The following is a 26084-nucleotide window of genomic DNA, read 5'->3' as shown; positions in this document are numbered from 1 at the left end:
TGAGGTTGTTTTAACCTTCCTAGTTTATCAATGTACACAAAAAACACCATTGGATTCATACGGTTTCTCTGTTGAGCAAAGACAAAGTGTAAATTTGTCTACATTTTCCTTCTAGTTCCATTAATTAGCTTGCTCATATTAGAATCTTTGTGCCACACAAAATTCCATCAGTTAAGACAATTTTAAAGCAAAAGTTTAGCCTTTCTTCCTGCATTTTACCTATCAAAAACGACTGACTCACATAAAACAACTGGCCAGTTAATAAATCTGACTCATTTCCAAAAATTATATATTTGCAAGCTTTTATTCAGCTAGCATAAATTATAAAAAATTGAATCAAATTTTAGAAAATTCTTCATAATTTTTTAATTGCAGATTTCGGTATCTTATAAAAGTTGAGATGTGATGTTTAAGTATAACAATTATAAAAAAAAAACTTAAAAAACAGATGATTTACTATAAGTAAACAAGGAAGTATACTATAAAAAATATTAAAATAAATTATAAATATAATATTAATAAATAATGAATGAAAATATTTAATATGTAATTATATAATAAAAGATTCGCGAGTTGCATGACAAGAAAGCTAACTCCTCTACTTATATCACGAATATAAAATTATACTTTAGTATCAAGAACTTGAACTTTATTACATGTTAAGAGAGGAACAAATTTGTACTTGAATTTATCAACTTAATTTCAGTATATACTTTAAAGTTTATTTTATTAAATATAAAATATGATTTATTAAATATATTGTGTACATTTTAATCTCGATCATTAATCAACATTTTTCTACTCACAATGACTTGAGTGTTTCAATGTTTCAATCTTAATTATTAACAATAAAGTCTATTAGTAAATGTTTATTCATTTTACCCTCAAATAAGATTCATTCACTAGGTACATCTTATATTATGTAAATATCAATCTTAATCATTATATAGTTCTTATTTTCTTTATAATTAGGAGTTCTCACAAAATATATTATAATGATACTTCAAACTTACTGAACTACCTCATATAATTGGGCAGGTCCATCATGATTTTCCAAAACAATATTCGTGATTGTAATATGCTTATCAATTTGTGGCAATTGGATAGAGAAAGGTTGACATTTGTGGGTTCCCCTCTGTTGTTTTGCACTTGAAAAAACCAACATGCATTATTATGTGCCATTTATTCAAACGGATGTTATAGCATCTCACAAATCCACTAATTTTTGTTTGATGAGACAAACTCTTGATACCCAATTCAGGAAACTTCTCCTTTAGCTGCAATCAGATATGTTAGATCATTATCAATGATAAGCATACATCTGAAAAACTCACAAAGAAGCTTCCAGGGTGCTTTAAACCAAAGAGAGCAAACATAAAATACAAATTTAACAAATCCAGTCATTCAATTCTGATATTATCTTAGGGAATTATGCATATTTCTGTACTTTGACAGATCAGGTCTTTGTTCCCAGATGAGAAATACCACAATTCATCCAGAAAATTTGCATGAATCTTATTTCTATTTAAAGTCACATGAAATTTGAACACTTGTTAAATGCGAAATTCTAACCCCCCAACAGTTATATTAATGGAAAGTTATCAGATGATATAATTATGGCCTGAAGCACAGCATTAGAATCCATTGTTAATTTTGGCCAATTCTGAAAAAGAGACTTGAAAAATGAAGTTGGCTCCATTATTTTGTCCAAACTGAGATGCTTTCTCTTACTGTAACCTATGGAAAGCCCAATGAGGGGGTGAATCCCTCTGCATTATTACTGTTTTTAAAGTTGGGACTTGGGAATAGGATAACACACATGATCAGTGAACACTGTTGGGTTGCTTTCAGTATGGGCTGTGAAGTGATTGTGAAAGTGGATGTCACTTGTCAGCAGAGTGGAGAGATTGGAGCAAGAAAGGGGTTTGTGGTTGTGCATGTGCAAGCCACATGCTTTCTAAAATCCTGAAAAAATGAATGAGGCAAGGCAAGGCAAGGAAAGGGTCCTTACATAATGGAAGTGGAAGGGCCCCACCAGGACCTCTTCATAGTCATCAGTTTTGTCTGATGTGTACGCCAAGTAGGTATCAAGAAAGAAAGGTTCCGTTAGTTGGGGTCCATACACTTCATTTTTTTGCCTGCTTTTCTAGGAGGTTTTCATCCTCACTTCACTCTCATGTCTTATCTTTTCACTGCCCCCCAACACCTGTGCAACAAGATTTTGATTGATACCATGTCCAATTATTAACCACCCCTTGGGAATAACGCCTCTTAGCTTCATCATTCTTTTACTTAGTTCTGTATAAATCCAATAATTCCCATTATAATTGGGTAATGATGGTTAGGTGTCAATTTATAATTCCACCTGTTTTTGGTTGGAGAGGTGAGAATTTTAACAGATGAAGATTAAAAGATGATTTAACTACTACACCAATGCTTCTCTTTTATCATTCACTTGATTTTACTTTTCTATCTTCATTTCTTTCCTATTTTCTTCCACTAAACACCTTTATTTAACGTTAGAAATGTACTTCACCTTGCATGGAAACAACCCAATCCGAATGTAGCAATGTAGTTTTCCATTTTATTTCTCTACTACCATTTTTTTTAAACTCCAACCTACCTGATAAGTTTATGCTGAACATTACAATCATCCACATCAAACAACTGGAATTGGAGGAAATCCAGTAGTGTCTATTTTGTTAGGACTTCTCTCTTTTCATCTTTAAGTTTTACGAATGATACTTTCCCCAGCCGAAGAATACATACAGGCGTCAAACTCAAATAAACTCATCGTAATTAAAAGGTAAAGCAGCATCAAAGAAACCGTAATTGTTAAGACACCAAAACATGGCAGGGTATAAAGTAAACACAGCATAAATAACAAGACAGGCCTCCAACTCCAATAACTTGCACAGTAGTAACCATAGACGTAGCTAGAATGAAAATTGAAATCCAGTAAACACTATTCCAACAAACGGAGAAACACAATTAACAAGATCATGCCTTTTATATCGAACCTTGCTCAGTTCTCTGGCAGAAAACCATGTTTTCAACCAACTCCAAAAGATGATCATCAAGCAAGTTGGATGAACAACCAACATCTTTGTTGGACGTATGTACTCCAGCAGTTAGCTGCCAGGTTTTGCGGGACAGGCAACTTTAAGATCTTGAAAATCACGGCCCCAGAAATAGATAACTCTGCATATTACGAGTCCAATGATGCTTGCTGCCAATCTGAACAATAACTAAAAAGGCATCCGTTGTCAGGTCATGTTATTGATAACTTGGTTAACAATAAAAAACCTGTATACATTATCCCTAGCAATCACATATATACAACAAAAGTAAAGTCTAAGAACAGGTGTGAACCCAAAAGGGTTGCAGTTGCAGCACAAAACTTATATACCTTTCATGGTCTTCAGTATCTTAGGGATGTGCTATAAGGAGTGGGCAGCCAGAGCACCTGACTCAAGAATTATGAATATGCCCATCAAGTTATTCAAATAATTTGTAATGGAGAAGAAAAATATCAAGAGGAAAATATTATTTCACGTTCAGCAACATCTCATAGCTTGGGTAACATTGTATTTGTTATAACTGATAAAACACTTACTATGAGAGATATGATTTATCGATGAACCACACAAGTATACTTTAGAAACATCAAGGGAGCCAGATATATTGATTTCCTACAAAAGAAAGCTTACATCAAACTTTGTAACAGGTAGGTCAGTAACTTAAAGAATGAAGCAAATACTTACCACTGAAAAAGATTAAAACAGCAAAGCAGCTTCAGGAAATTTCATATGCATATAAGCTTCCTGTTGAGCAGGGAAAGTTTTACATGGTGAATAGGGAGAAGATAGGATATATCAAGCAAGGAACTTCACAAGAGGAGAAATAAAAAGCTATTATTATGCAATAATTTATAGAAGGAAATGGTTCCACCATTATGGGATCCTGTTGTCTTGGTAAGGGGTAGATGAAAGCAACTTCGGCCCATGAAAACAATGTAGGAAACACATGCACAACAGCCCATAGCAGTTTTGAAATTCTAATATGATATACATGTCCCAAATAAAAAAAATTAAATTGATAATATTACAAGATGCATATGAGAATTTCACAAAGGCTTTACAGTGAGATGCCAGAGGTACTTATTTTTCTTAATTTTATTATTATGGTTTGTCAAATGAAGGAGGCAGAAGATATAAAAGTGTCCTTGGTATAGAATTTAATAAATAATCAATTATACAAACAAAAAGCAAATATATTTTACCTTGTCCAAGAATCAGAACGGAATTTGCAGATAGAGAAATGATATCTTGAATCTTCTCACTGGAGAAAAGAACTCGAACAACTGAATCAGAAAGCAAAAGTTACTTAGATTATGCATGACAAGTGAAGAGAGGGAAACTCACACAAGGCATTCTACAATCCTTAAATAAAATTATAGACAATGATTTCGTTACGTGAGCTCAAACATTCTTAAAAAGAAGACTGATATGATTTCCAAATTACTTGAGTTATGTCACTAAGCTTAATTTATATCAATCCCACTATTATTGTCTCTTTCACTTAATCCCTGCACTATCTCAAATCTAGGATTCTGATAGTCTCCTCTTTCAGAACTGTCCTCACCTCAACTAAACAGTCACAATAAATTCTCCATCCAGGGATTAGGTCCAGTCTCCATTCCTTTTATCTTCTACATTCTTATAGATGGATGGCTCCCTTATGCTGTGTTTTTTTCCTAATAAGATCTGATGTATTTTCTCTCTCACTCTCTAGTTTGACAAGTTTGGGATGTTACCTAGCATTGTTTGTGGTGATTACATTTGGTTTGTAAAATTGTTTTGGTTACTCTTATGGTCCTTTGCATGGCATGACAGGGAGAGTGAGGATGATAAAGTTACATATTTTTATAGTGACAATCAGTTACTGTAATCCACAAATGATTATACTGGTGAGAATGATCGTACCTTTAGATACATGATTAAGTATATTCTTAAATATTTTAGTTCAATCTGTACTGGCTACTAATAGTACAAGAAAATTACAGCAACTTACATATTTCTAATTCAATAACTAAATCAATAATGGAAATGTAAGTTTGTGAACCTGGGAGACGTAAAAGCTTTTCATTGCAATCATTTCCATCCACTTCATTTAAAGCATTTTCTATGTCCATTGCAGTGAACATGTGCACAGAATGGTATCCATCTGATATCCAGATAGTCTGAGACACTGCAAAATTAATTATTTTTAGCTGCAGTGAGAACAAAATACAAAATATTTGATGCATTATATCTAACAACTATTTGAAAAACCATAACTTTAACATAACAAAGTGCTATTGACATTCTGAAGCTTAAATTTTGAAGCAACTGAAAGAGTCCATTATAAATTTATAATGCTTCGCTCTTTTGTGATTGTTATCTCAACCAAAGGTATTGCACATAACATGTAGACTAGCAGCCAGGGAATAAGTGAACCTTAAAATCCCTTCTGTTTATCTAGGGAAATCCAATGGTAGACATATGTCCAGAACATGAAATGAAACCAGAAAGCATTGACACAAGAAAGGCATAGCAATGACTAACTTGTCCTATACCCATTGTATTCAAACAAAAACTACAAAACATATTATAAGAACAAGTAGATTTGAGTGAACAAGAGCAAAGCAATTCCCAAGATAGAAATTACAGAGACAAATTGATGTTAAAAAAAAAAAGACAATTGTTATGAGAACATTGCTTTTATTTAGATTTGTGAATGTGTTTTGGTGATAACCCATGCACATCATAAAGCTAAGACCCAACCATTCCACCACACAGAAGCTCATGCATACCTTCCTTTATCATCCCTAACCTTTCAACCAAATCGCACCACAACCCCCAACCACATCCTTCCACTGCTTCGTTAGGGCTTTTGTGTGTAAGTAAAGTGCATTCAACTCATCAAACAAATATCATCTCTTTTCATTATTTCAGCAAAAATCTAGATTCTATATTGACTAGAAATAAAGATATTTCATAATATATAAATGAACATAAACCTCATCTTATTAATCAATTTTTTATAAGATTTGGTTTTATAACATTGAGTTAGATTTACTGTTCTTAAGTCGTTAAGATAACATTTGTAAAGTAGCACAACTGCTTAAATATTTCTATAGTCATGTTTTCAGAGTACAAACAAGTTAGAAAAATATAAAAATACAAAATGTAAAAATCTAAATAACATTTCTTTAAGAATATTATACACTAATAAATTGATTTTTTATAGTTTCCTAAAAATATCTTATCAATAGTAAAATGTTAAATAAAAATAAACCAATTAACCTGACATCCTTCTAATTCTCTAACTTAAGAAAGAAATGGTTTGTCATATCTATAATTTTTTTTCTACGGTTAAGGCGTAAAAAGATATAAAATTAAAAAAATAGAAGGAGTTTATTTGAATATATATCTATCAATTTTATATTTTAAAAGTGTAAGTTATAATTGATAACAAAATCTTGAAATTTTATAATGATAAAAAATAAATTAAAAAATATCATTACTTTAGTATTTGTTCTTTTTACCCACTTCATTTACACTTTCCTAAATAGTTGCGTGAAATCTAATACTGAAATGTAAGTAAACTTTATGATAGGTGAATAGGTGATAACAACCAAGTACTTTGTGTGGTTCCACCATAATACACATTCTTTTATTTTCACCATTTTCAACCAATAGTGTGCATGTTGATGATATAATCATTACAGAGAATGAAGCTACTAGAATATCACAGCTAAAGGAACACTTGTGCAAACATTTTGAAACCAAGGATCTTGGAAATCTTTAATACTTGGGTATTAAAGTAGCTTAGTCAAAAGAAGGTCTTGTAATCTCTTAAAGGAAATATGCTCTAGAAATCCTAAAAGAGACAGGTAAGATTGATTGTAGATCAATGGATAGTCCTATAGACCTAAATCATAAATTAATGATAGAACAAGGTGAATCTTTCTCTGATCCATAAAGATATAGAAGATTAGTTGAGAAACTTATTTATCCTACTATTACTAGACTTGATCTGTCTTTTGCAATTGGTGTTGTTAGTCATATGCAAGCTCCTTGTATTGATCATTGGAATGCTATCATCCTTATCATAACATACCTCAAAAAGGCTCCAAGACAAGGTATGCTATTGTGATGCTATTTGGGCAGGATCGCCTACTGACAGACACTCTACTATAGGATATTGTGTTTTTTCTTAGATGAAATATTATTTCTTGGAAAAGCAAGAAACAAAATGTAGTTGTCTGATCAACTACTGAAGCTGAATATATAGGGCAATGAGTTATCTTACTTGTGAACTTGTATGAGTGAAAACAATTCCTTTAAGAACTTAACTTTTGTGAGATTCAGCAAAAGATGTGTCGTGGTAACTAAGTTGTTCTCCACAATGCTTCCAATCCAGTGTTCCATGAGAGCACTAAACCCGTGGAATTGACTGTCATTTTATTTAAGAAAAGTTGTAGTTTGAAGAAAGATTTGTTGTGTTTGTTGAATCCAATGATCAATTTGCACATGTGTTAACAAAATTTTAAGAGGATCTCGAATTGAATTTATCTGCTCAAAGCTTGGTACATAGAATTTGTACTCTCCAACTTGAGGGGGAGTGTTAGAATAGGTTTTGAATAGTTTTATTGGAAAACGGCTATGTATTGCACCTATCTCTGTACCTAGGACTCTAGTTCAATCTTTTGATCTTTTCTCTTCCCTCTACTCGTTATATTAGAATTCTATCAATATAAATACGAAAACATAAGAGAGGTGATTTCAGCTCTTTATAATATATTGTCTCTTTTATTTATCTCAAGTAAGGTATTAGCCCAATAGGGCTTATTATTGTTTAATTTGATTATTCTTCAAGACTGCAAACACAAAATAAATAAAAGAAACAAATAAATTCAACTCTCTAAACAATTTATTTTAGTTAATGGATTTTTACATCAAAATGAAAAGGAACATTTCTTTTACCGAATCATTATTAAATACCCCTATTTCAATCAATATATTTGAAAAGGTGGTATGCATGTGCTTCATCCCATCTCAAGTCTGAACCACAGCAAGTTGAGTGTGAATAAGGGTGTCATATGGATTGAAGGGTTTCCCAATTAAGGTCAGATCTTTATGTTAAGCATCTCCCCAATCTTAATTTATGTAAATATAGGCAATCAAGCAAAACACAACAATGTGACTTTATGTTTACATGCAAGGTTATCAAACTTGAGTGTCTATGTAAACTTGTGGGAGCTATGTAAACTCGTAAGAGTTTACTTCATATGAAAAAAGTATTTCAATAATATAATTAATTAAAATAGTTAAAACAAATAAGTCCACAATACTAAAATAACTAAATTTAGTAGTAAATGAGGATTATATAAGTTCAAAGTACTCCAAATAAATAATTTCCTACAAAACATAAGTTGTTAAAGTCATGGAAATTAAATAACTAGAAATGGACAAATGTCAAGTTTCTATGTCCAATCCTCTAATGACATAATCCTCTCCATCATCTTCATCACAATGATGATTACCATCAAACTTTCCCAGATGAAAATTGTGCATCCACATTGGCATCAAAAGTTATGTTATCAAGATCAAGGACATCTAGAGTTGGATCTCTTATTGCTTTCATCCAATATCTAGCCTATTTCCTTGAGCATTTTTACTTCTACTTTTAATAGATGAGGGTGCACTTGGATTGCCCCTAGTTTAATTTGATCCACTTCCAAACATTTCCTTAAAAAAACATGAATTTGAAAAAGGGAACCTTTTGAAATAAAAACAGAATTCAATTGAATTTTTTTTTCTAAATCTCTACAAGTTTGCCACTGCCTACCCCAATCATTTTCAATTAAAAAAAAAATCTTTGCAACAAATGAATCATGTAGTATACGGCCAAGCAAACACAGATGATGATGCATTGGTGCGTTCTGTCTAGACCAAACATCTTTAAATATTACCATATGACAACAGCACAACATAGTAGAAAAATTTTTGCAAAGCATGACCATGGCGAACAAAGACCTCAGACACGATGCACCACCACTCAGTGACGGTTGCAAACGGTCGAAACAGAGATGACGAGCAAAGACAACACAACCATGAACAAAGAGAACGCAATCACAGAGAGAACGAAACCACCAACACCACCACGACCACGAAAGCAACGAACAATGACAACACAACAGCAACCAACAACCACAACGAACACAAACACAAACCCTATCACAAGCAAATGGGTGACTTTGCTTGGTTGAGTTAAAAAACGAGGTCGTTTTGGGTTTAAAGAAAAAACCCTCTCGACTTGCCAACTAGGTTGCAGACTCGCAAGTTCATTGAGTTCACCGAGTTCAGAGCAAGTCTACCAAGTTTGCTCCAAAAATGAGTTTGCTTCCGAGTCAACTCGCCCAAGGTGAGTGGGAACATAAACTTGAACGAGTTAAATCACGAGTTTGATAACCATGTTTACATGTAGTTCAAACTTATTCCATACTCCTTGTAGTTTGAGTACTTTCAACAAGTTTGGACATATCATATAGTGACATCTTCCTTTCTATCTATCTACCTAACTCAAAAAGTCTGTAAATATAATGTAAATTTTCTCAAGATGGATATATCTTCTTATAAAGTAAATTTAGGCATAACTTAAACTTATAAAATTAACTTTTAAGGCAAAATTTGCACTCACTTATACTGTAATTTGTTCATAACTCTAGTTGATGTGGGATCTCCAACACACAATCTTTCATAAGGACTGGACATCTCTAGTGTAAGACTAGATATTTATAGGTAGTCCTATAGCTGATAATGACTAGAAGAATAGGTCCAACAAACAGTGCCAGGATAGGCTTTAATACAATCTTAGAAAGTAAATTTAAATCTAACACAATCTTACAAAACCGGTTTGTAAAGTGCGGTTTACGTACCCACTTCTATACTACAATTTGGCTATATTTTTAGTCGATTTAGAATCTCCAACATATCTAAAGAAACAAAATCAAAATGTATAGAGAAAGAAAGAATGTCTCACTTCAGTTTGCAAAAGTAAGTCTCCCAATGTCACATATGATTGAGGACCAGCTTGTTTGTGCGTATTTTGTTTTAAATCAGTGCTTATTCAATAAAATAAGCAGACTTCGGTCTTCTTTGTGTTTGTCTAGTCTGATTATTTTTAAAATAAACAGTTTTCAACTTAAATAAAAAAAATCCTATCTGCTTCTTAAATAAATGATTTTTTTTAAATTACTTATTTCAAAAACACTTATGTTTAAACAAACTGGCCCAAAAATCATAGATAGAAAAGAGAACTAAGTATTCAGTCTTCTTTCCAAACCCCCACTGTCTGCCTTATATTTATAGATGAAAAAGGATGATTGGGAAATTTTGTCCTTTAGGTGTACACACCGATCCAATCTTTAGAATGAAATTACAGTCAATCAACAAGCTAATTAGGAGCTAATATCACAGAAATGATCATCAACATATGTTTAGCAGCTTTTGCCAGCACCAACATAAAATATTTCACTAAGAAAACAACCACAAATTGAATTTTGAAAAATAAAATATAAAATAAGGAAAGTGACACTTACTAGCAGATAGATCTGGAAGAACAGATATACTTTTCACTTTCATTGTACGAGGCAGTGGCCTAACATTACCAGTGATATCTACTCCTACGCCAGAATTTGACAGGGATAGCAAATGTAAATCTCCATGAGAATCCAAGATCAGAAACATCCTCTGGGATACAGCCTGAATGGAAATAGCCTTTATAGACATGGATACCTTTGTCACAGAATTTGTATTAACCTCATTTCCCTTCAACACCACAAAACATGAACCTCCATCCCTGTCGTCGAGTTTTGATTTAACATGTGTCTGCTTAACTGAGAGAAGAAAAACATAGATTAGGTAATGTACTGGGAAAAGTTGGAACCAATTAAAAATTATGCATAAAATCAAGTAATCAGATCATGTGATCTCTACAGATCTACACTGTAAGAAAATATAGGGAGATAATGAAAGTATATTGCCAGTCTTCTAGATAGAGATTCCATTGTTATCACAAGAAATTCAAAATACAGCTTGCTGTTAAAGATATGTTCTTAATATTTAATTATTTACCATTAAAACATCTTGAGATTAAACAAAGGATGGCATCTCGTATCGCACCCATATCCTGGTCAGCGAGGAATATCTACAAATTGTTAGCAGAAGTTAAATATAGAAACACAATTTGTTACATTTGACCAGGGTAGATATTTGGCTAAAGCAACTGAAATTTGAAAGCAGGCCAAAAACACCATGTTGTACTACAAATAGGCTAGTAGTATCAATCACTATTTTGAATTAATCACTGCTTGAAAATGACCGAGAAGGTAAAATAACAGAAATCAATACCCTTCAGATCCCATGGTTTAGCAAATACCACATTCCAACTAGGTATTTGTTAAGTTCTAAAACTGTATTGGAGTCAGCAGTAAATTACTATCAATTTATGCTTAACCTAAATGATCTCAAGCTGGTGAAAGAGAATTAGTCCAGTGCAAGTGAAGGAACTATCAACAATCAATCCATTAAAAAAATGGGTAACCACAGGAAACCCAGTTTAAGTTTAAACCAATTGAACTCATTTTACAGTGGGTTTCAGACAAATGTAACTCTCACAGAAGAAATTTTATAAGTAGAACTGTTTTGAGTTTGAATAGAGTATAAAATATTTTTCCCCATTTATTACAAAGTTGTCAGAAAAGGGTGTTTTTTTATAGGGTTTCTGATAAAGCCAACCACAAGCTCCGCGAACCGGGAAGAGGAAGACACAAAAGTTAAAGGACAGAACAAGCCGGCAAAGTGTGAACAGAGGCTATCAGAGAAACAACAGGGGGCACAAACTGAAGTGTTGACGATGGCTGGAAAAGGGCCATTCTAGGCCGGATAAAGCATGGTCAGAAACCAGCTGAGGAAGTGACAGTATAAATGGCGGCTGATAATTGAGTTGAGAGAGATGGGATACTGGGTTTTAGTGAAAGTAAATATTTTGTAATTCAAAACTCATGATTCTGAAGGAGAAAATATGTGACATCACTATGGCAACCCTAAAAATGGCTTACTGATTAAAGGAAAAAAGGGGGCAGAATAAGGTTTCCACAGCTAATTGGTAGTACTATCCTCGGGAACTTGGCAGCAATTTTGGCTGCGATCCACACAGCACTATGAATTCCCTATAGCAGGCGATAAGCATTATACTGCCACAGTCTGAGTGGCACTATATGCCACCATTGACTACTCTTGTATCTTTCATAAACAAACAGTATGCCATTCACTATTCTAAAACTAAATGAATAAAACTCAATGATCCAGAGAATTGGAAATTGTATCAAATTCAGATGTTTCAAGATGCTTGTTAGGAAGGACATTGAGTACTGCGGCCACTGAAGCTGATATACAACAAATAACAGACAACAGAATGCAAAGACAGAATTTTGCTGATTCCTTGAGGATTAAGACACTGAATAATGATGATTGAATTTCCTACACACTAGTAGTCTCTGCTGAAGTATCCTTACAAGTTATACTAATGTACAAACCTAATTGTCATCAAAACACATCGTTAAGTCAAAAGCCAAAAGACCAAATTCGGATGTTAAAACCAATAAAAACAGCATTCGCTCCCCAAATTCTGCTGAAAACTAAGTTACTAATTTCCATGCATTGTCTGTGTAAATGTCAACCAAAGCAACTACAAACCACCCTATATATGACGTTTAAAACAATCATCAGAAAAGCCAACAATCTTATCAATATGACAATCCATGTTCTAATGACAGTGTGCCTTCTAATTACATTCAGACCACCGTTTAATCGCACTGTTAACCCTAAATACGATTTTTAAATTTAACAACTACAAAATTCAACCGCCTTATCACACATGATAAATCCAAAACCACCCTAGAAATCAAACTGTTAGCCCTAAGTTCAATTTTTAAAGTAACTATTACACATGTCAACCTTCTTATCATACATGACAATCCAGTGTTAGTCAGCAGTGTAAGCACATTCCACTTAAATTCAAAAATCAAAACACCCTAACACTACTTTACAAAAAAAGTTTACTCATTCACGTACCAGCAGCAACTCCATGTCTTTCCATCTTCCCTTCCAAATCACCATTGCAGTTCGCCACCTCCAAACCCCCTCCTCGAACACCAACCCCATTCCTCAGCTGCTTCGAATTCCCAACCCTCTTGTTCCCGCTTTTTCCTTTCACGAGCCTCCTAAGACCAAAAACCCTAACCCCATTCTCCTCCCCGAGAATCAGAAACCCAAATGCAACACTCAAAGAAAAAACCGGCCTTGCACACTCAATCACCGCGCACCTCATCAATCTCACCCCACCACTGCCACTGCCATCGTCGTTGCCGCCGCCACCATCGTCCTTGACGGCGAAAACCCATACCTTGTTGGAGGAGAGAGCGTGGAGCGCAAAGTAGTTGACGGAGGCAGCGAGTCTGACGGCGGCGCCGTGCTTGGCGTCGAGGATAACACCGAGCCCCGGCTGAAAGCAAAGGTCTTTATGCAAACAGAGAACACGGGTGACGCGTTCAAAGGAGGAGGGGTCGCGGAGGCGATAGAGGCGGAGGAGGATGCGGGAGCGGTAGGGGGAGGAGACGAGAAAGATGACGGCTGGGGCGGCGGAAGGGTGCTGTTGGAGGAGGAGGAAGGTGGAGGAGGAGGAGGGGGAGGGGATGTTTAGGGTTTGGGTATGGGGTGGAGATGGGGAAGGGGAAAGGGGTGAGAATGAAGGGTATAGAGAAAGGGAGGAATCAGTGTGGGTAAGGGCAAGAGAGAGGGAAGATGGTTCAAAGAGGATGGAGGTGTGGGGGTGGTGAGAGGAGGTGAGGGAGGAAGGGTGTGGGAGTGGGACTTTGAAACCTTGGACAACAACCATTACAAAAGAGAGAGAGATTCCTCAATCTTTACTCACTCACTTACTTTGGTTGTTTTTGATTTGGAATATGATGTTGTGTTAGGTGGGGAGTTGGAAGAAGTATGTGATGGAAGAGAAGGAGAGGAATATTTGGTATCTGGAGAATGAAAAAGGATGAAAAGGTTACACCACTTAGACTTCAATATCTCAATCTCCTTTCTCTTTCATAAGCACTAAAATATAAGTAAATTTTATTGTTAGTTTTAAAAATATTTTATCTTTAATCAAGACATGACTCTCCGATAAGAATAGAAAAATTTACCTATCTTTTTCAAAAATCTAATTTAATCTTTTAATACCTAATAATTTAATTTCTTTATTATCTTATATTAGTCAAGGAGAGAAGTAGGAGAGATTAAATACACGTTATAAGTAATTTAACATTAAGAAGACTTCCAACTCAAATTCTTAAATGAATGAGTTTGTAGAAAATTTAGGTATTAAATCCACGGTCTCAAATACATTCTATTAAATAAAAGTTTTGATAATTATATTATATCAATTCCAACCTAAACTTAAGTGCCCCTCCAAAATGACAAAAATAACCTTAAAATGAAAAAGGGTGTAAATAAAAATTACTTCCAAAATTTGTTATTTGGATTTGAATATCTGGAATACATTTTTGAATTCCATAAATTTTTATCCGAAATGCATTTTTAATTTTGTGTTCCGGATTTCTTCATCCAGAATGTATTTTTTTTTTAATTATATTTTCTATTCTGAATTTTTAAATTCAGAATAAGGGTAATTTTGGAAATTAAAAAATGATAAGGTGCATGTAAGAATTGATATGGTGCAGTAAGAAATAGCCTTGAAATCATCTTTCAAAGTATTATGTTTACATTCATATACTGTTGACGTTGCGTTGTATTATGTTTACATTCAAAAGGTTAATTTTTGGTTGCAAGTGTTTGTGCAAGACTTATGCTTGTGAAGGACTCTATAGTAAGGCATATTGCGTCTGTGATCTTTTGTTTCCCTATGAGGATTTAAAAAGAACCACTACAAATACGTAAATATGACTTCTTTTTGAACTAGCCTGTTGTGTGTTGTGGTATATTCTTGAACCAAGTAACTCATTGTTGCAATACCCTTTAGTGTATTTAGTGTAGAGAAGACAATGTCATTGGTGAGAAGTTTGTTGTGTTCCCTAGTTTGCTTGCTCAGTCCTTTCAAAAATTCAGTTTCATCTTATTTGAACTTACTTTAATGATGCTTTTGGCAACAACAACAAATCCATCTTTTAAAATTCTTTATATGTTGCACTAAAGTTGCTCATCTGCTATAGATTCATCTTAGAGAATGTTAGGGAAAAGTTCAGCACCCATGATTTTGATTAAGTGCTAAAAACAACTATTAAAGCAAAAGATCAACACCCCAAGATTTTAATTAGTGTTTCAAAACAACTAAGTGTAAAACATTATCGCACTTCATCTGTAAGACATAAAAACAACATATCATATAAGATACAAGTGTTTTGTCTAACAGACGATACAATATTGTGCAGTCTTTTCTCAATATTTGATAAGGTGCACATAAGAATAAATGAAACATGCATTAAACATCAAACTTTACACATACACTAAGCGAACCTTGCTTAAAGTTAAATATTTATGTGCTTATGCTATTTTTGTAGGGAATGTCCATCTGTCAAAGAGTTTGATTAAAATCAGATATTAAAGATCTTTTGATATGCGAGCTAAAGTTTCTTTCTTCATCAACTTCCTGACATGAAGAGATTATCAACTTTGATCCAACTATCTACCCTATACGAAAGCCACATCAATCATAAAAATGTGCAAAAGGCTACACTACCTAAGGAGATAAGCGTTGTCAATTATCAAGAATGTTGTAAAGAAAAAGGAGCAAAGTTTGAGGATGCATTAAATGCAACAATCATGAAAAATCTCGTCAAATGTAGAATGTACACAACTAAAGATGTTCATTGACTATAAACGGTCAACTAACGACTACTTTCTTCGACAAGCCAATAAAAAGGAATTTATCAAGAAGAACTAGGTAGACATAGGGAGATCTATAAAGGAGAGGATATAGAATGCCAAAAAGGTTGCTCACATGAAGGGCACTTCTATAAGCTAAAAGAGCAGAGGTTGCACCACGCATATATGTTGATTAGATTATTGCACACACCTCATAGCTTCCTAGAAGGATCTTGATGAAGGACCATCCAGTCACCACATCTTGGACTGAGAAGACTAAATAAGATGGAGGCTTATGGAGGGGAGAACCCATATTTGAATAGTCTTTTTCTTTTTCTTAGCTTTGTAAAAAATGTACGCAGTAGTTTAGGAATTTATTTTGTCCAAGCAGAGTAGGATTTTTGGTCTTTTATTTTGACCTAGGATATATTAAGATTAGGGTTATGGTTATAAACATACTCAGGGTTTCAATTGGGCTTCCATTACTCCAGAGGAAACCTAGATCAGGCTTGGAAGAGAGGTAACGCACTAAGGAGTTGCAAGAGGGGCGCACACTTCACATGGGAAGGCATGGAGACTGTGACTATCGAGGATGTGATATGGTTCCAAAGGGTGAACTGGACAGTCCCCATAAGATTTCATTCTTGTACAAAAATCTGGTAGACTTTTTGGAGGGAGGGTCCCATTAGCATGCATCCAGTAGGAATTGAATCTATGCATTCGCCAATGATGAGTTTGGCGCTTTAACCATTTATCCATAGATGCTTAGCAAGAATCCTCGTACATGGTGAATAACCAAATTCCAATTGAAGTGAAATCTTTTGGATAAATCAATGCAATTAAAAGGATTCGAGTATCCATTATTTTGGTATCTATAGCAATGTTCCGCTCCAAGTTAAGTGTGTTCTTCACTTTTTGTGTATTTTCTTCTTAATTTCGTGTTATTCATATATTTTTTTACATGTCTTGGTTAATTGTCACCATTTTATTTTGTGTTTTTAATCATTTTAATCGGTTCAAACTCATCAATCTTCTTGAACCATCCAAAAATGTTCTTAGTAGGTGTTCTTGTTATTATATTGTATGTGCTTTTAATTTTGTTGAGTATTGAATAATTTTTTGTTTGGTCTAGATGTTGTGATTAGAGTCTTAATTTTCATTTTTTAAATCAGAATCCATGTTGTCTAAGTCATGTCATAAACTTCTAGTAGTACTTTGTTCAAATTTTTATTTCTTGGTTTTTTTAGTATGCTCCAAGTATAGTATGAATTTATGTGTGCTGCAAATATACGTGCCTTTTGTGTACTTTTAGTTTTCTAAATTTGAGTTCACAAACTTGTTATTAGATTATTAGTGAGTTTCTTAGAGTTAGATTTCTATTATGTCTTGAGTTGATAAATTATTTTGTTCAACTCCTTTAGATTTCCTTCCTAATCAAATTTCAAATTTAGGAGCTTAACTAGAAAATTTATTTCATAAAAAATATGGTGAATTTTTATAAGTGATCAGGATATGAAGATATATGTTGTGAACATTCTGTCAAAAATGCACATTAAAATTGGAAAAGACATAAAAAAACACAAATCTAGAAAAGTCTTATGCTTAAATTGAAAAAACTTAGCAAGAATGCACAGACAGTGCTTGACAAATTGAACAAATTGTGCGACTTATCATTTTTAGGTCCAATTTCGTATTAAGTTGAAATCAATGGCATTATTCTCTGTTTGATCTTAATTTTTAAGGATAAAAAATTTCAAAGTCAAATCATTAATCAATTTAAAGACATAAATAAGTGAAGCAACATTACACATTTCTATAGTTTTTGAAATTTTTGTTTTGAAATCTACTGTAGTTCTAATACTTTGGATTTCCATTTGTGTACCTTACCTTAATTGTGCGCCTTAATTTTTAGTTTGTCAGATTTTTTTTCAGAATCTTTGAGTTTCTCAATCTTTACTCCATTTGAGTTTAGCCATTGAAATTAAACTTTTATTGTTTTTACTTGTTGACCTCTTGAAGTGAATCTAATTTGTGGAAATATGGTCTTGTTGAGTTGAGGTTAATTTTTCTAATTGGTCCATTGATTGAAAGGACAACCAAGTGAAGCTGAAGCAAAACAAAGATGGAGTAAATTGTCAAAAACAAGTACAAGAATGACATAATTTGAGCCACATAACTCACAGTTTCCATTTGTAATTTTATCACGAAACCTTTGTGTAATTGTGTTCAATTTTCTTTCATTTTTTTGCATAATTATTTGGGAAAATGACTTGGAGAAATCCCATTAAAAATTTGTAATAGTATACGTTCACTGATTAACATATATTTATTCACACTCAATAGCCTTAATCATAAATTATTAGACTATAATAATAAATAAATTCATTGTTTTAATTAATATTATTATAATTGGGTTTATTTGGGCCTTAACTATTATTTTTGTTAATTTTGTGTTTTTAGAGTAAATTATCTTAAGGAAACATCTATCTTTGTGAATGGGCCAAATATGAAAAAATCCAAGTTGCTTCTTGAACCAAATAGAAAACAAATTCTGAGGAAAAGAAAGAGAAAATAAAATCTACAATATCTCGGAAACAGAATTGGAAGCAAATCTTCTGCAAAATACAAGAATTCTAGTTGAAAACTTGGAAATTGTTAAAAAAATATAAACTACAATATTTTTCCAAGATCCTTGGAGCAGAAAAGCGTATAAAAGGACACAAGCATCAAGGAGAAAAGGGAGAGCTTCATAAGATTTTCTTAGTTTCTTTTATTCTTTGTAATTTTTTTGTTTTGCCTCCGCATGGAAGGCTAAACATTTTTGGTTGATTTCTTTGTAATTTCCCATTGAGCTTTGAGGTTTCGGTCAATAAAAGTTTCTATTTTTAATTCTCTATAGTAGTTGTTTTAATAGTCTAATCTCCTGAAAAACTGGTTTTTGTGAGAGGTTGAACTTGAACGCATGATTGGGAGTCTTCCTTATCTTAAACTTTGGTCTCTTAGTTAGTTTGCATTGTCCTAATTAATTTCTTGGGCGCATGATTCAAGAGAGAGGAGATAAACATTCCCATAGAGTATACGCATGGAACAAAGTGAGCATTGATTAAACCAGTAGACACATGTTTTACTGGTGAGTTTCAGTTGAATCAAATTGGCGCATGTTCAATCTGGTTTAGCTCTTTTGGAGGATTGATAAAGGATTAATCTTTAGAGAACCTATGAATAATTGAATGGTGGAAGAACTTGGGGATCAACCATTTTTTATTTGTTGTTTCAATCTCTTTAATATTTTGTGCATAACTATCTTAACCCCCTTTTTATTATTATTGTTATTACTTTGCAGATAGATTTTGAATTCGGTTAACTGAGTCACTATTGGATTCGTTGGGAGAAGACTTAGGATCATTTGGCCACATCTATACTATCATCTTTCTAGCATTAGACAGATCTATGCTGGAATCATATTTAATTTGACTACTAAACAACAGTTATCACTCACTTTTGTGGAAGTGTGTCAAGTGGCTCCAAGTGTCATTTGCACTTTCGCTTAAGATTTTCGGCTATTTTATTTAGATCAAATTGCAAAAAAAGAATTCTTTGTTATTGATTTTTAAGTCTCCATGGCACTTAGGAAGTCTCACTCAAATCAAATCCATTAGTTGACCTTCCTTTTATTTACTAGGACTTTTTATCTCACATTGTTATGAAATTTCTTTAAAGAAAGACTAGTGAAAACTATTTAAGAGAACTCTAGCTATGAAAGACTTGGTTTTTAAGTGGTCCTAGTGATTCACCTCTCTTTCTTAGGAGTGAACTTAAAAAAACTTTTACTTTTAGACCTATTGAGAAACTTCCAACCTTAAAAAACCTTTTTGTGAAAAATTTTATCACTCCTTGTTGAATTAAACTTTTGTGAAAATCTTTAGTTTTTCATTCAATAGTGAGTGGTGATTATCATCATTCTTCAAGTGTGCATGATAGTACTAGGGATCCTAAGGAGAAACTAATTTTGAAAGACGAGGTAAGGAGACTAAGAGAAAATGTTAGAAAAAAGATCAAGAGATAACGGAAATAAGGGACATGTTTTCTCAATTGATGAGAAATCAACACAAGGCCAAGAGAAAGCAAGATGAGAGATCCAATTGTAGAAGAAATTACAGTTATGACCCACAATCCCAAAGTGAAGGAGTGTATAGTAGTCACCATAACAATGACTACAATCAACCACCCTCGAGATACCATCAAAGGCCCATAAATAATAAGTTCCCTAAAGAACCAAAGTTAGACCTTCCCTCTTTCCATGGCCGAGAGAGTTGATGAATATTTAGATTGGGAGATGAAGGTTGAGCAAATAATTGAGTGCCATCAGATTGACCATGAGAAAAGAGTGTTCCTACACACTAAGCTTTCAGGGACCAACTATGTACTAGTGGACGACATTAGTGAGAGATCTTAAGGTTCATAATAACCCTCAAATAAGATATTGGAACAAATTTCAGGAAGCCCTAAGAAAATGCCATGTTTCCTCCTACTATGATATGGATTTGATGTACCAACTCTAATGACTCTAACAAAAGGACATAATTGTAGAGGAATATAGGCAAAAATGGAGTTACTATTAATGATGACATGAATAAGAGAAGAACTTAGAATAACCATGGCGAGGTTCCAAAGTGGCCACAATCATGAAATTCAGGATATAATTGAACTTTTCTCTTATAATGATTTAAATGATTTGGTTCAATTGTGTGTTAGGGTACAACAACTTAAAAGAAGGTCTAATAGTAGAAAGGATTGTTCTAAAACGTCCTATTTTAGGAGAAAGTCTAAGAGGGAGGGTTACTCCTCCAAATCTAAAAGTGATGAGCCACAAGAAGAAAAGAGGGAGATAGAAAGAGGAAAATAAAAAAAAATTATAATTATAGAGCCTTCTAAATAGGCAAAAATGAGACATGTCCAATGCTTCAAATGTCTTGAAAAAGGGCATTATTCTTCTGACTATACTTCTAAAAGAATAATGGTTTTAAATGATCAAGATATCGAAAGTAAGGATCATTCTTATTCTTCATCTGGTGAAGAAGAAGTTTTAGACCCTGAGGTAGGAGAAGTCCTTCCTTGTGAATGAGAGTTATTATTGGAGAGAAGGCTTCTAAGAAGTCAACCAATTGCATTACTAGAATTACAATAAGATAACCTCTTCCACATTTGTTATACAATTTTAAAAAATACTTGTTATATTATTGTGGATAATGGTTTTAGTTATAATTCTTATAGTGTGTGGTAGTTGTGCATCCAAGAATTATGTAAAATGTTATAAGTTGAATTTTGGGCTCAAATTTTAACCAAAAACATATAGCTCAATAAGAAATATGCTCACAACATTTCTGCCCAAAATGTTCACAGAATTAATTGTAACAAATACAAAACCCAAGAGCAAAATTTTTCTTACTCAAACTATTTTTCACCACAAAACGCCCTGGTTTTTAAGATTTATCAATTTTTTCTATTTAGTTTTTGGACATTCCCTTTTAAAAAAATATCAATGAAATTTTTAGGCTCTTACATATAAATTTCAATGGATTTGAACATGTTCTTAGGTCACAATAAACTTTTCAATCCAGAATAATTGCACTAAAACCTATCAACAAAGAAGAAATCTAAAGAGGCTAATGAAAAATGAACCAAAAACAGCAAGACACAATTGATTTTTATGATTTATGAAACTTACTAATGCTCTACTACTAAGTAACGAACTCAAGGTCTAAAAAAAAATGCACCAAACACTTGTACACTGAATTTTGGCAAAAGACATTTTATCAAACAACTTGTGTGTAATTTATCTAAACAATTCAACAAACACTTTGTAAACACAAATAAACTCACAAAATTATGACAGATAAGAGAAACAAGACTTTGAACACAACAAAAACATATTATAAATGGTAAACAACACAAAATTGACCGATTAAAATTGATGAAAACTCAAAAATCAATGAAGAACACAAAAGGACAACACTAGAACACAAGATTCCTATGTAATTTGATGTTTTTTCGGTTCAATGAAGGAAAAAAAATTATTGAACCTGTAAAATGTGAAAGTGGAACAATTAAACAATATAAAACTCAAAACAAATTATGAAAAACAACTCGGCACACACAAAAAAATAAACGAAACTGAATAACTTATCTCTTTTGATACAATTGAGGCTCTAATACCAATTGATGGAGTTCTCCTTCACTCCTAGATGAATTCTTCGATTGAAATGGATTGAAAATGGATTTGAATGACAATGGAAGTAATGAAGGTCAAAATAGAAGAGAAATTGTGACCTGTGTAAGGAAAATAAATGTTAGGAAAGAGGTTATGATACAACGCAACTAGATAAGGAGATAATCAAGGACACAACATTCACTTTACAATTAAGTCAGTCATCTCAACATCCAAGCCAGGCCCCACCAATCTTCAGAAGGACCTCAACAGAAGAAGAATTGGACATAGACTAGAGCATCAGATGTTCTTTCTTTTGGTCTTTTAAAAAAGACAAGTTTATGTAAATAAATTAGACTCACTTTGGGAGTCCAAATAGAAGAATAAGCTAGAGTAGGGTTCACTTAGCATAAATTGAGGTGTATTTAGCATAAATTGGGTTGGTGTCAAACCCACTTTTCTTGACAAGTGCACCTAGGTTAGGGTTTTTTGACCTACCTTCTAGAAGGTTTCTCACAAATGACACCCTTACCCCTCTCACTTTTGCCTCATCTAATTTACACATTGAAATTTGAATAGAAATGAAACTCTGTTAGAGTGTTTAGTGAGTTGAGTCTCCTATTATCTTTGGGTCTTATCTGTTGAACCAAGTGGTGTTCAAGTTTTGAAGAATCCAAACCCTTTGAAGGATGTTGAAGCCTCTGTTGTGCTTGATGTTGCTGTGCTGGTTTAGTCTAGTTCTGGGGTAGTTTGGATGTTGTAATCCACCCTTTGATTAAATCTAAAGCATAGGCATTCTCTATCTTTGTGAAAGTAAAATGTTTTCAAACTAAGTTAAAACAACCGATTGTTTTGTCTAAACAACCGATTGTTTATACTTAGGTGTTTTGAGAAAAAGATTGAAAACTGTTTTTAAAATGGTTGAACTATTAAGAACCAAAACAACCGATTGATTCGAGGAAACAACCGATTGTTTGTTGTGGGACCATAACAGAAAAATTGTTTTATCTTTGACTGAGCTTTAAATGATTTAACTGCTTACGCTCAAGTCATTAAATGCTTTGACCAATCTTTAAATGCAATTTAAGAGTTTGTTAAGATTTGATAACAATCTACATCTTTGAATATATTCAAAAAAACAGATTTGACAATTAATCTTTGACAAGTTTTTGCTAAGAGTTTTTTAGTTTTTCAAAGAGCTGAGATTGCTAAGAGTTTGTGATTGATCAAAGTGTATGGAATAGGATTCTGCTTGTATTGATTTCAAATTATCTTCTGTAACAAGTGTAATCCTTGTACTCTGTTAAACAAGTTTCGTTTCTGTGTTTGCTGAGATTGGTTATGTGTTCTTGAGGGGATCAAGATCAGCAATCTTAATGTTGGTGTATTGACCAAGGAGAGTGTGTTTCTTGAGGTATTCAAGGTCATTCTCTTGGTTTTTGTGTAAGTGATCAAGGTGTGATTGCTTAGTGGATTTCCTCAGGGTTCTGAGAAGACTGGATGTAGCTCTGGGTTTGGAGTGAACCAGTATAAACAACTGTGTACAATCTCTTTATCTCTAACTCTTTAAATTCAGTTTTATTTTGTTGTTTGCTGGTATAAACAACCGATTGTTTCTGCGAAACAACCGATTGTTTTTCTGGTACTGCAGCTTTTGTTTGCTGTTTTGGCGAACTAAATTTCTAAATCAATTGTTTCTCGATATAATTTCATTCTTGTTTGAAAAGTTTTTGAAAACCCTCTTTAAACAATTCACCCCCCCCCCCCACCTCTAGTTTAAAGCCATCTATTCTAACATTATCTTGAGTGCACAACGCCTCAAGTGACGACTCTTCACCACTCATCTTGGAGTCTCCTCCCCTCCAAGTGGCGTGACCACACCTTCATCAACCTAAGCTTCTCTTTTCTTTCATCTTTTTTCTTATTTCCTTGCTTTGCGCCATTTTCATTACTTTATGTTCTTGTGTTCATCTTTTTCTATTCGGTTTCCATCTTCTTTCTTTCTCTTATATTCTCTTTAATTCTGCACCTCTTCATCATCAACACCATATAATTGTGTTTTCTCTTTTTCCTCTAGAAGTGAACCTTCACACTTACTTAACTCACACCATAATATTGTACTCTACAATCTTCTTCTTCTTGACTTCCATAGTGAATGTAATGTATTGTATCTCTTATAGGCTCTTATCTCCTCTCGCGACTTTGTATCACTTGTGTATCCTCTAACCTTTGCATCATTTCCATTAGTTGCTACATTTCCTTTTCCTTGTGGGCCAAGCTCCTTTTGGTATCCTAAATCTCCCCCAAAAGACATTCCTTTTGAGGAGATTGTGGTTTGAAAGATTCCCTTGCAGATAAATGATGCATATTTGAGCACAACAAAAACTAAACAATTAGTTGTTAACAAAAAATAATGCACTCACTCGGGTGTATCACTAGGCTATTTAGTAAAGGATGGAAAAAAGGGTAGAATCACTCAAAAAAGGTTTTCAAAAACACCAAAGGGTTTACACTTGGTAGCAACACTTCAAGTGAAAGAGGTCAAAGCTCTTATCATTGGCTCATGCAAAGAATCCCTAACAAAACTTTAAGAGAATTTAATGACAAGAAAGAAAAGTTTAAAAAAAGAAAGTTATACCAAAATGGAAGTATGATGACAAAACTTAAACAAGACAAATAAGAAAAACACTTATGAAGACTCAAAGAAACTTACTTAAACTTTTAACTATGAAGTTTTAATTTTCTTAAAAAGTGTAAAAGTAAGAAGGATAAAGTTCCACAAATGTGAAAACAATATGCCACATAAACAAAATCCTCTAAATACTTTAATATTGAAAAGTGTATTTATATTCAAATTGTTTTTGTATTTATTTTTATTGATTTAAAATGTCCAGATTCTTGACATGCATATTTTTATTTCACTTTCAAGCTTTTACAAATAGAATGGGAATTCAGATAATCACTTGAATTCTTTGTTTGGAACTAAATCAACCACCACTTAAACAAATTCTAATTGTTTTTAGCTTTTCACAATTAAAGTTAAAAAATAAGTTGAATGAATTTAAAGACTCCTAGAACCCTAAGTACATAAGACTCAAACAAGATAGGTAAGGAAAAAAAATGATATAAATAATTCAAGAGCATAATCTAAATTGCTTAATGAATAAAAAGGCGAAATTGTAAATGGCAAGAATTTAAAGATTGAATTGAAAGGTGTTGAATTATAAAGCGGAATTTAAATTGTTGGAAGATAAAGACATAATTGAAATTTGTTGGAATTTTAAAGGTGAAACTCAACTCAGAAAAGATAAGCACAATTTAAAACCATGATCTGATTCCACATGATTTGAGTTGAATTTAAGATTGCACATTTTATGGGTTGCACTTTGTTTATGAGTTCTTTTTTTGTTTTAAGCAGAATATGGTGAGAAATCCAAAGAAATTCCCATTGGACACGAACTTAACCAAGTGGTTAAGTAAGTGTGAAGGTTCACTTCTAGAAGGCAAACAAAAAACACAATTATATGGTGTTGATGATGAAGAAGTGCAGAATTAAAGAGAATATAAGGGAAAGAAAGAAAATGGAAACCAAATAGAAAAAGATGAAAGGAAAGAAAAGCTTAGGTTGATGAAGGTGTGGTCACACCACTTGGAGGGGGAGGAGACTCTAATATGAGTGGTGAAGAGCCGACATTTGAGGTGTTGTGCACTCAAGATAAGACTCAAAGATAATAGGAGACTCAGCTCACTAAACAATCTGACAGAGTTTCTTTTCTATTCAAATTTCAATGTGTAAATTACATGAGGCTGGACACCCTTTATGTAGGAGAGAGTGACTTGGGGAGCAAGAGTGAGAGGGGTAGGGGTGTCATTTGTGAGAAACCTTCTAG

The 26084-nt window shown here is 33.3% G+C and overlaps 1 protein-coding gene across 4 annotated transcripts; it reads right to left on the bottom strand.

The window, feature by feature from the left end:
• Window positions 1-2774: 2774 nt before the first annotated feature.
• On the bottom strand, window positions 2775-14202 carry LOC137837183 (uncharacterized). 4 transcript variants are annotated; one of them, XM_068646075.1, is made up of 8 exons: window positions 13185-14202; window positions 10649-10945; window positions 5125-5250; window positions 4283-4363; window positions 3765-3824; window positions 3617-3692; window positions 3410-3466; window positions 2775-3237 (listed from the first exon to the last, which is right to left on the bottom strand). In XM_068646075.1, exons 1-5 carry the CDS (start codon window positions 14005-14007, stop codon window positions 3796-3798), a joined length of 1356 nt encoding a protein of 451 aa, XP_068502176.1. In that variant the 5' UTR covers window positions 14008-14202; the 3' UTR covers window positions 2775-3237; window positions 3410-3466; window positions 3617-3692; window positions 3765-3795. The 4 variants fall into 4 exon arrangements, with proteins under 4 accessions (XP_068502176.1, XP_068502177.1, XP_068502178.1 ...); XM_068646076.1 differs by having other exon boundaries at window positions 2775-3248; window positions 3410-3470; window positions 13185-14199; XM_068646077.1 differs by having other exon boundaries at window positions 3410-3470; window positions 13185-14199.
• Window positions 14203-26084: the final 11882 nt, after the last annotated feature.

This window comes from Phaseolus vulgaris, chromosome 4, assembly GCF_000499845.2.
Source record: "Phaseolus vulgaris cultivar G19833 chromosome 4, P. vulgaris v2.0, whole genome shotgun sequence".
NCBI lineage: Eukaryota > Viridiplantae > Streptophyta > Magnoliopsida > Fabales > Fabaceae > Phaseolus > Phaseolus vulgaris.
The sequence above is the reverse complement of the archived record's forward strand: the minus strand, read 5'-3'. Positions and strand labels throughout refer to the sequence as shown.